General features: G+C 40.1%; 1 protein-coding gene across 3 annotated transcripts in view; it reads left to right on the top strand.

The window, feature by feature from the left end:
* adcyap1r1b (adenylate cyclase activating polypeptide 1b (pituitary) receptor type I) overlaps positions 1 to 12051 on the top strand; it is a 40388-nt gene that overhangs the window by 16061 nt on the left and 12276 nt on the right. For 2 of the 3 annotated variants that reach the window (XM_075485991.1, XM_075485993.1), the window contains exons 2-6: positions 2157 to 2302; positions 8381 to 8477; positions 10084 to 10197; positions 10964 to 11067; positions 11167 to 11264. In XM_075485991.1, coding sequence (XP_075342106.1) covers positions 2246 to 2302; positions 8381 to 8477; positions 10084 to 10197; positions 10964 to 11067; positions 11167 to 11264 — 470 coding nt within the window. In that variant the 5' untranslated portion in view covers positions 2157 to 2245. The remainder of the gene's footprint in view (positions 1 to 2156; positions 2303 to 8380; positions 8478 to 10083; positions 10198 to 10963; positions 11068 to 11166; positions 11265 to 12051) is intronic. The other variant, XM_075485992.1, reaches the window with a different exon arrangement.

Below are 12051 nucleotides of genomic sequence, written 5' to 3'. Positions count from 1 at the left end.
AGGATTCATCCCTCCATCAGACCTGCTGCCACTGATTTTCAGCCCACTTCTTGTGTCCTTTGGCACAGCTCAGCCTTTTCTCCCTGTTTCCCTTCCTTAAGAATGGCTTCTTGACAGCCACCCTTCCATGGAGCCCATTTCTGATGAGGCTTGGGCCAACAGCAGATGGATCAGCTGAAGGTCCAGATGCATCTCTCAGCTCCTGTGTCAGGTCTTTGCTGGATTTTTTACTCTTTCTTAAGGACATCACTTTCAGATCCTGTTCATCTGCTGTAGATAGTTCTTTAGGCCTGACACTTCTTCTTCTGTCCTCCACTTATCCAGTTTCCTCAAATGTTTTAAGGACACACTGCACACCATGCTGAGATATGCCAAGTTTTCAGCTAACAGCTCTTTGGGAATCACCTTGTTGCTGCAGAAATCCTGTTTTCTGTCCGTCACACTATGTTATCTTTGCTGTTTTTCATAGATGCAACTAAAGAAATGGGAACAAATGATGATGTCTTTGTCTTTGTGTTTAAAATGGCTTCTTTGCTGAGTTGTCTGTTATGTGTGGACACAACACTGGTTCATCCCTTGAGTTAGGAGCCTCTTTTCTGCTTGAAAAAGGTCATAGGTCAAAAACAGATTCCTCTGAAAATGGTGAGGTACAATGATGCTTACGAGGCTTTGCGTGACATGTGCAGTAGAATTGCTCATGTTTGTAGCTTGATGTGGTGGGACTCACTGATACCACCTTAGCACTTTTGTTGCTAGATTTAGCACATTTTCAGACTACCCTAGCAACTTTTTTTTTATAAAGCACAGAGCAACAAATTGAGCTACATTTCAAATTTGTTTGGGAATTTTTAGCAAAAGGGCTAAGCCTCCAGTAATGATGTGACATGCTAATTAATGCACTCAGTCGCCGCAGAGGAAAATCAAGCTTGTCTTGCAAAAAGTTTTCAACATTTGATCAAAAGACATATGTGTTTCTCAGGGGGCTTGTTTGCTAAATTTATTTGATATATTTAAACAGTTCAACAACTTTAAAACCAAAAAACATGTGATGATAAACAAACTAATCTAAATGAAAAAATGTCAAATCATTTTTTCGGGGCCAGTCCATTTGAATCATGCCATTGTGTAATCTACGTAATGTTTTATGTTATTAAAGCTGCAGTCTGCAGGATTTGTTGTTGTCATACATAAAGTCCTAATTTTTGACATTTTAAGAGTTTACATGATCTATCAGAACGCTTGAAGTTGAAAACGGTGACCTCCGTAGTCGCAAAATGCAAGAAATGCTTATTTTTAACCGAAAAATAAAACGTTATTCAACTTCCTGTCCCGCCCCATCAAAACACATGAGAACTCGTGCACGTCTACGTGCACGCCAGATGCGCTTAGACGACTCCTCATTCATCAACTCACCTGTCATTTGCGATCATGGAAGACACAGTAAGTAGACTAGCCCGAAATGAAGTTCAATAGTCCAGATAAATAAGCGTGGGGACGAGCCTACCTTGTATCGCGCGTGCACAATCGGTGATTGACAGGCAGCAGAGCCCAGCTCGTAAACCTGATTGGTTACCTTTTACCGGTCCGGTCTGCAATTTTGTAAACAAACCTGCTGGCTTTGGAGGGACCTAGCGGGACATTTAGGGGACCTAGAGAACTCATTTTTTTTTGTATTGGGGTATTTAATGTACTACTTTCAGAATCCCCGGACAGTTCCAGGCATTATGCTTGAAAAAGAGTTGCAGACTGCAGCTTTAAGCAATGACTATGGCATTACAACGTGATTTAGCAACTTTTAGCAACAAATAGACCCACCTGCAGCAACTCCCCCTGACAATCAAAAAACAAATCCTTCCTTAAAGAATGTGAAAAAAGCTTGAAATGTGATCTGCTTAAGGATGTTTTGACAGAAGCGATCCCCAGTTTCATCATGAACATCCATTGTTTCCTTGAGGCAGATTCAGAGAAACACTTGAGTTAGATTTTGGGCTTTTCAAACATTTTCTATGGGTGGAAAAGAAAAGTGCTTTCTGGTGTGGATTTGCTCTTCGGAGATTTATACAAACACTTAAAAAGAGCTGATGCAGTAGGAAAGAAACTGGCCGGATGAGACGTGATAAAAACATCCTCTCTCTGACTGCCCCACACTCTTTCAGATCCCGAGGTGAGTTGGCATCCTGCTGTGTTTGTCTGTTCAGCTGTAAGAGCTCAGTGTTTAGAGGAACTACTGACCAAGAAGAACAAAATGTCTGCCGCTTCCATCAGCCCGCTGACCCTCACCCTGCTCTTCCTTCTGCCTTTGGTGAGTAGTTTTTCTTTCTGTATTTCTTTTTTTCTGTAAAAAATCACTACAAACTTAAACCCAAAATATAGTAAAAATGAGATTTAGTAGTCAGTGTCTTACAGCATGCATACATGGACCAGAGAGGACATGCTCGCCATTAAGGCGAAGAAGATGAAGCTGGAGACAGAGATTTGAAAATGATTGGACAAAACATGTTTCTATGAGGCCTATTTAGGGGATGCACATAATGTCATCAAACATGTTACTATACTTGGGTTGAGTCAAAAAGTCTGGCTCAATGATGGTAGTCTGCTTTTTTACTGGCTCATTTACAGGGAAATACTTCTAAAATGGGGACGATCTGTTGTGCAGTTGTAGGAAAAATGTATTTATTATTATTTCACCAGCTCGTCTCTTATAAACAGTCCTCGGTTCACCGTGTGGATCTTTAGTCTATCAGTTATGTGTGACCGAATACAAAACAAAAAAAGATAAAAGAGTTAATGTTGTTCTTTTTTGTACACTTTTGCATGGCGAGCATACGGAACACTGTTAGGACCATCCTACACTTATATCGTGAGAGTAATTGTTCAATTTCATGCTGCTAGTTGCATGGGAACTACATTTTCTCTGTAGCTTGTACCTCAAGCTATCAAAGTTAAACTAAAGGAAAAAAAAGAATACTTCAGCACACTTAAGCAAACTCGGTGATAAGTGCCTAAAATCATAGAAAAAGTGTTTCTTAGCAACTATATTGGAGCTCTCATGGCATCCATCCTAAGTTAGTCATTGTTGCAACATGTCTGCCTTTGGTTTCTGTGTGTGGTTGTGTTTGGATTGTCCACTTGCTCACTCACTCAACCACAGACAGTTTCAGACATTACTTGGATGCAACACGACATGATTATGCAGCAGATGTTTGAAATCACTGGCGTCTTCTTAAGAATGCCAGAACATCTGCATCGCAGATTTGAGGCCATGGACACCAGTGTTTGTGTTTCTTCACACGTTTACACTTGAGAAGTTGAACTGCACTCCAGAATTTCTTGGACATCTGTTTATTCATTATGGTCCACTTCATCGTGAACAGATGGATGTTCCCAACATGTGTCTGCCTCAGTGAGTCATCCTTTATACGTGCAGATAAAACGTCAATAAACCAACAGCAACAGGTGGACTTCTTCTGAATACATTCAGCAAACGGGGATTGATTTTCACACACTCGTACATTCATTCACTGAAGTAACCACATGGAGAGTCAGCATCAATAATTCATTCATCAGCATGTGACAGGAACGATGGATAAGGATCCTTTCTCATAATTTATTGATTGTTTGTTCAACATCATTGCTACCCGTTAACTGTGTAAGAACTGTTTTCTCCCATGCCTCTACTCCATTAAAAGCTCTTATAAATGTTATTTTATGACTGTATATGATATTCACATCCACTCTGTGGTCGTCGTTATGGGCAACGGAAATCAATCCATTTCATGGGAAAAACGATATGGACAAATAAGACCTACTAAGAGACAGAGTAAGTGCAAACATGAACAACCACAAAGACACAACACCTGTTTTTCTCTTGCACCGTTGTGTAGCTTGCACTTGAATTAGTTTCTCTATCTTCTAAATGTACCTGCTGAGGTTCAATGTGCCACAGAGAGGGGCCTGATAACTGAAGGCTCTGCCTCCCAAACTGGCCGCTGGTTCCACAGAGAGGGGCCTGATAACTGAAGGCTCTGCCTCCCAAACTGGCAGCTGGTTCCACAGAGAGGGGTCTGATAACTGAAGGCTCTGCCTCCCAAACTGGCAGCTGGTTCCACAAGAGAGGGGCCTGATAACTGAAGGCTCTACCTCCCAAACTGGCAGCTGGTTCCACAGAGAGGGGCCTGATAACTGAAGGCTCTGCCTCCCAAACTGGCAGCTGGTTCGACAAGAGAGGGGCCTGATAACTGAAGGCTCTGCCTCCCAAACTGGCAGCTGGTTCCACAGAGAGGGGCCTGATAACTGAAGGCTCTGCTTCCCAAACTGGCAGCTGGTTCCACAGAGAGGGGCCTGATAACTGAAGGCTCTGCCTCCCAAACTGGCAGCTGGTTCCACAGAGAGGGGCCTGATAACTGAAGGCTCTGCCTCCCATTCTACTTTTAGAAACTCTGGGAACCTCAAGTAAACCTGCAGTCTGAGAGCAAAGTGCTCTGTTGGGAAAATATCCAACTGTGAGATCTTTAAGATATGATGGAGCTCGGTCATTAAGAGCTTTATATGTGAGGAGAAGGATCTTAAATTCTATTCTAAATTTAACAGGGAGCCAAAACTGGAGAAATAGGATCTCTGCTGTTAGTTCTCATCAGAACTCTGGCTGCAGCATTTTGGATCAGCTGGAGGCTTTGGCACATCCCAATAATAAAGATGGAGCAATTTTTCTGCATCATTCTGAGACAGAATGTTCCTGATTTTAACAATATTACAAAGGTCAAAGAAGGCAGATCCTGGTCAAAAATAACTCCAAGGTTCCTCACTGTAGAAGCCAAAAAAATGCCATCTAGAGAAACAGTTTCTTCCTGAAGCACTCGGGTGCAAAGATAATGTCAGTTTTGTTCGATTTTTGAAAAATTCAGCCATCCAGGTCTTTATTAAAATGCAAATATACTGCATTGTTGTACTCCAGTACATCATCATGCATTATAATTAGATTGTAAAAGTTTAACAAACAACCAACGATTCCAATTAGAAATATTCACAATAAATATAATGGTTAAAAAATGTGCCCACAAGAGGTGGTGATTGTTGCTTCTTTTTGATTTGTCAAAAAAAAATTACATTCTTTACATGCTGTTTGATTCGATCCTGAAACAGTTAATTACACTCCAAAACTGGTGCTACACTGTATTTAAGTCTTAAAAACTTCCACGGTCAAGTGTAAAGTTGAACTGCTTTTAGATAAACGCATCCCATCAGTCATGTGATCATTTAGCAGTCATTGCACAGCTGTACTCACAACATACGCCCATGTACATGTGGTGTGAAGTTGATCCAGCTGGGTGTGCTCGGTTTGACCTAATTAGATATAGAGAAGTTATCCAGGGTGTAACAGATATGATATAATTATGATGCCTTTAAATAGAACTCTTGATAATGGGAAGTCATAGACAAGACTCAGGAATATGGAGCTGTCAGAAAATTTCTGCAAAGGAGGTTGTGAATATGAGGGACTGAAGATGATTAACACGACTGCATTTTAAGGCTCCATTAAGAATAGATTACACAGCAGAGAAAAAAAAAGAAGTTTTTTTTTTTCATCTTAATAACCTTTCTGCCATCAAATGACCCTTTTCAGTTTCTATGTACTTCATCTCAACATAAGATTAATGTTCGCTGGCAGAGTTCAGCCACAGAGTGAAATCTAAAAAGTCATTTTCATGTTAATTCCTACAGTTTTATTTCTTTGTTAAACAACAAATTAGCTCTACTACATCAGCTACAATAATCACGAGATCCATCTGTTCATTTTCTTTAGTGCTTTGTCCATTATTATTGATTCAGAGACCGGTTTCTGTCTGCAGACCCTGATAAAAATGAGTGGCTTTAAACTAATGTATTTCCAGGTAATTAATTGCTAGTAACTATCTTTGTCTGTCTGGATTCTGGTACTGGAGTACTGAGTGGGTTATTATGAGCAGTTGTCCTGAAGATTGGGTTGGTGTGCTCTCAGATTAATCAAAAACAGAAAAGTCGTTATCAGGAAAACCCAAATGATTAACTCAAAGAGGCTAAAGTGCTTTGGAGTGATTGAGGGTACGATCAGATGACCAAAGCAGAATCCAAAGTGATAAACATGTCTCATCTAGCTTAAAATATAAAAAGACCACTTGAAATAAAATATATGACATGAAAATCCAAATGATAGATCATGGAATAGTCCAAACACCACCAGCTGAGCCCAGTCTCAGCATGAAAATGTGATCAAATATTCTGACTATGGCATCAGTTTCAGGAGTTTAACTACATCATCAAACTCTTTCTCTGTGATGACATGTAGGTATCCATGTTAAATCATTGGTATGCACCCGGAATGATCCAGATTATGGTTTAATCCTGAACAATCCTGAACGGGCTGCACCTATAATGTCACCCCAGTGATGCAAATGGCAGGAATTCTCCACGACAATAGAAAATGAACTGAATTCTGATTAGTAAAATATTTCCTCAAAGGAGGAAAGCAGCTTTTGGCTTTTGCTTTCCTTCAGGGCCGGAGTGGGACTCACTTTCAGCCCTGGAGTTTCATGCCTCAGACTAGCCCACTTTAGATCACAACCTATTATTAAAATCATGTCATTCTAACCTTACATTTTGATATGAAAAACACATTATGGCTTAACCAATTAAGATATTTTCGAGGTTTATTTCATATTACTTGTATCCTATTCTCTTTCAGCTGTGGGCTTTGTGTATTTACTATCTTACTTTTAATGATAAAAAATACAATGGGTCACTACTATCGTTCGGGCATAGAAAGTGGTTGTATTGTGGTTATGGTTATGTTCACACACTCAGTCTCCTCATCACTACTGGCTCTGCTTCTGACACTAAATCACATTTTAAAAATGGTCATAATTCTCAGCACAAATCTCCCCTTTTTTACAAAGCCTTCTGATCAATTCAGGTCAGTTTCACTAATGTAGCGCTGAATCATTGAGCATCTCAGGGCACTTTTCATAGAGCAGGTCTACACCATACTTTTCATAATATTAATTCTAATAATATTCACTGAATCCTACCTGCCCACTCTGGACCTGTGGGCTCATGGCTGGTGCTTGGTGCTTCTGACTCTGAGGGGCTTCAAGACAAAGTTTCCCAGTTATGTGGCGTTGCATCATACTATCATTTAAATTCTATAACGTCACGTTATATGCCACAACGTCACGCAATTCATTGACCACTTGAACGGTGGTTTGCAGACGATGAAACGTTTCATCGTCCTCATTTGATGTTACAAACCGCAAGCTCGTTTTAGTGAAAAAGTTGCCAATATTTGCACATTAATAATCATCAGTTATATGATGACACCTGCCGACAAACTGAGTGAAGACACACACTGGAAAAAATCTAAGTCTTACCAAGTATATTTGTCTCATTTCTAGTCAAAATATCTCATTACACTTAATATAAGACACAACTGCCTAACAAGTACTATTTCAGCCAGATATAGGGACTTGTTTGAAGACAATACATCTGGAATATCTTGTTAAATGAAAACGTCTTGAAAACATCTTGTTTTGAGTCACATATCATATGAAACAAGCTTTTTTTTTTTCATTTGAAGAGGTTTTTAAGCTAATTTCAAGATCACTTTTATCTCAAAAGTCCTAAATATCACATCTTATTTCAAGAAAAATCTTGACAAGCCGATTTTCACTAGTTCCATTGACAGATTTTTTTGCTTATTTCAAGCAAAAACGTCTTTTATTTGTTGTTTTTTTACTTATTTTTGGAGGGGCATTTTTTCCAGTGTGTACTTGTTCTCCTCAATGACCCCAAACTAACGCATCTCGATTAATCTGCCAAATCATCTTTACATAAACCAGACTGAAGACTGTTGACGTCAGTGTGTAAATGTCCCCCCTGCTGCTCCCTATAAAGCTGTGACGTGGCGTCTCTCCCTACAGACGCCTGCAGAGAGACTATGATTATGTTCTTGCCAAACACCAACCTCCATTACTGTACGTTTGCCTCAGTCCCAGCATCAGCAGAGGGGCTGTGATAAAGGCGTCTCTGGATGTGACTTCTGGCAAAGTCCGTGGCATGGTGATAAAAAGTGCTCGTCTGAAAGCCTCGGCTGCTTTTCTTTTCACCGGAATAACACCCCTCCTCTGGGTCAGTTGGCATGGGGAGGGTGCCAGCAGCTCAGCAATGTTTTATTTAATTGGTTGAGGTTTAAAACAGATCTCAGAGCTACAGCCTCTCCCACACTGTGGTGTGAACCACATACAGAAGCTAATGAGGCAGCCTATTCCATTTTATCTCCGAGTCCTTCCTCAGTGCTCTCCATCTACTTGACTGTGTTTTTTTCTTTGCTCTTCTTTGTGTTTTTCAGGCTTCAAACCAACAAGTTCCCTCGAATTGTGTGATCAAGAGGGAACAGGAGAAATGTATGGAGATGATGGCCTCGGAGTATTCCAGTGATGAATTTGGTAGGTTATTGTAAGTCTTTAATCTCTTGCCTTCATGCTTACAACTTTTAAAATTTATGTTTGACATGAGCTGATTAAAATTAAAATTAAAATTCAGGGTTGACATTCTAATGAGGAGCAGATACTTTTACAAACTGTGTTTGTCTCTGACCTGCTTCACTGCTGCAAAGAGATCATTAGACAGACTTCAGTTTTTATCTGAGCTCAATGCGCTGAGAACCAGTGAGAATAAGAATTAGGATTCTCTCTTTGCCTCTATGTTTACGGACATGGAGACACGAGTGAGGCCTTAGTTGTCAGTGTCTCGTGATGATGATTATGATGAAAATTAAAGCTGAAAAGTGAGTGACAAGCATCTCCCTGCAGATCAGATGATGGATGAGCGATGCTCAGTGCTGCTTCCTTGTTTCAGAGATCTTGTTTTGAGAAAAAAAAAGTTTTGGCTTTAGAAGCAACTTTTTTTTGTATTTTAGGCATTAAAGACTGCTTAATTAGTGGGCGTGCCTTAAATGAGACCCATGCAACATCTACTGCACTGTTTTTAGGTTAGTTTGTGATGACTCCAGATACAGACAAAGACCAAAGTGCACACAATGACAGTACACCTCTAAATATGTTTATGTTTATGCATTTGGCAGATGCTTTTTTCCAAAGCGACTTACAGGTAGGCAGGTAGGGTAACGAGGGTCTTGCCTGAGGACCCCTACTGGAGGTAGTACCTGTCAAGCAGGGGATTTGAACCCAGGTCACCCACATGAAAGGTGGCAATCTTACCCAAGTTTTGTGATCATTATTATCACAATGTTAATTCCAACTACACCAAAACCATAAACAAGAAGTGTGGGAGCAGAAATGGATCTTGCATTGCTATTTGTTCTGCTAATCTGTATGGTAAAAGTTCTATTGAGGAGTAACTGGACCTGAAACAAGTACTTATTCATCCTCCAAAATGAAAAGATGTCCATGTTGCTATCTGCTTACTGTCCACTGTGAAGGACAGTTTACCACTTGGACCATTACCTTAAAATGAGCGTGATTGTTCCGTCATTATCGAGAGGTTTTTTTTCCCCCAGGGGGAAAAAGAAAGAACAAAACTAAAACACACCGAAATAGTCTTGTGTGGAAGAAAAAAAACCGAGGTGCAACTACAGCTGATGGTGACTGGTTAAGTGGAAACAGATGAGCTAATTAGCAACAAGGAACGGGTGAGAAAACAGAAGGTGGGGAGCTGGGGAGCACTGGTGGTTGCAAACGTTTCACAGAAAGAACAGATCGAAATAAGCACAAGATGGAACCCAAAGATAAACAAAAATAAATGACTATGAGCCAGACTCAATCAATATAACACCACATAAAATCCGTCTGCTGTTAACCACCGTGATTAAATGTGTTAAACTTGATAAGAAATGTGTGATCCAGCTGCAAAAATCATTAAAATAGATCAATAGATTTTTTTAATTCTCTTTATGTTCTTATCAGAGCTGCACTCTGAAAGATGCTTGCACAAAATCTAACTGGGTACCACATGAGGAGTTTGCTGTAGCAACGACCATATGGCTTTTTAAATGGAAAAAACACCGTGTTTGTGTTCCTGTCGTGTCCTCAGACTGCCCGTGGTTCTGGGACAATCTGACGTGTTGGCAGCCAGCGAAGATCGGAGACGTGATCGAGGTCAACTGTCCCGAACTCTTCTCTCAGTTTATGAGCGAGGAAGACTACGGTCAGTTTGTTTGTCCTCAGACACTCATAAAAGCTCAGGTTACGTGTTCTGCTAATTCAGTTCAGCAAGTGATGATCTTATAGCTTTATCGATGGAGACGTTCACAGTGTCGCCTCAGAATAATCTGTTCTCCACAGACAAATCGGTTTATTGTCTTTTCGGGTTATTTCCACTTGCAAACGACAGAAAAACTTCTTAACGTTTGCCTTTTGTCATCAGACTGGAGGTTTGAATTAAAAAAAAAGCAACTAGAATGTTTTAAAGTTGATGAACGAGATGAATAGAATAGTTTTTCAATGTGAAATAAAGAATATTTCTATTTGCTAACATGTTCAGAAAAGAACATAATTTTAATTAAATGAGCAGACTGTGTTTTTTGGATGAATAATCCAATTGAATTGAATAGATCGGTTAGCAAAGGAAAAGAGGGAAAAAGATTATTCTGACAACCTGAAAGCTACCGAAGAGCAAACCACAGGGAATACAAGTACACTGAAGGATTAACTATTTATGATTTTATGTAGCATTACATTCGCTTCATATTTACATTCAGAATGATTCTTAGATTATTTATTTTCTATCCTCAGAGATGTGAGGCAGCAATAAAACAAAGATCCCAGCGTAGACTTTCAGCCTAACATTTATTAGTCGATAAAAACTTCAGATGCTGGTGAACTAATTCGTTACAAAGACTTCTTTACTTCCTGTTTTCACTTGAGGTATGACTCTGTTTGCTAGAATCACACAAAGTGTTGTGTGTCCACAGAAATGGGGAAGGTGAGCCGTAACTGCACGGACTTCGGCTGGTCAGAGACCTTCCCCCACTACATCGATGCCTGCCTGTACGAGGAAGGAAACAGCAGCCACCCGGTGAGTTTACCACCGCCACAGCTGTCTGCAGCTGCATCACACAGCATCATTTCACCTTCTCCTCACTCACTCGTTATTGTGCTTGTGCTTCCATTGCAGGACACGTATTACGTGTCGGTGAAGGCTCTGTACACCGTGGGCTACAGCACTTCTTTGGTGTCTCTCACCACTGCCATGGTCATCCTGTGCAGATTCAGGTGAGATTTCTGGGGTGATGGAGATAGATAATTTAACAGGCTGGAACACATTAAAATAATATACAGTGAGGAGTTCACTGTCAGGTAAAGCTATGATGTAGAAAGCAGAGATGGGGACTCAAGTCACTGTGACTTGGACTCAAGTTACTGTTTTGATGACTTTTGATTTGGCAAAAAACAAAAGACTTGAGACTCGACTTGGACTTGGAAGTTAAAGACTCGGCACTTGACTTGACTTGAGACACGATAACTTGAGTGTTAAGCATCTAGCATAATTTCGAACTTTGTTCGTCATTTGAAGATCCATTCTGACCAGTAAGTGCTCATCAAATTAGCTAATATTATCCTGTTAGCCTAGTCGGTAGTTAGCTAACGTTAGCTTGATATGATACGGGGTGGACAGGTTGGACACATTGGCCTATGATGTTTACTGACAGCTACTTATATCTTGTCTTTTCACTTCATTAAGATCAGATTCTGCGGGTAAAATTGCAATAATAAAGTGACTTGACTTGTCTTGACCTGACTTGACTTGCCCAAGAAAAAATTACTTGGGACTTACTTGCGAATTGAAAGCTAAGACTTGAGACTTGCACATGTGTGACTTGGTTCCATCTCTGGTAGAAAGTAGGAAATGCTCAGAATAAGTCATATAATTGCATAGAGCAAAAACAAACAAACAAATTTAAAAACTGAAGAAACTGAGCATTTAAAGCTATGGTTGGTAATCCTGTTCAGAAACACATTTTGTAATACTGGGTGAAATGGTCCGTCTATCCTGAGAGAA

The sequence above is a fragment of the Odontesthes bonariensis genome, chromosome 15, assembly GCF_027942865.1.
Source record: "Odontesthes bonariensis isolate fOdoBon6 chromosome 15, fOdoBon6.hap1, whole genome shotgun sequence".
NCBI classification, from domain to species: domain Eukaryota; kingdom Metazoa; phylum Chordata; class Actinopteri; order Atheriniformes; family Atherinopsidae; genus Odontesthes; species Odontesthes bonariensis.
This window is presented reverse-complemented; position numbering and strand designations above follow the sequence as displayed.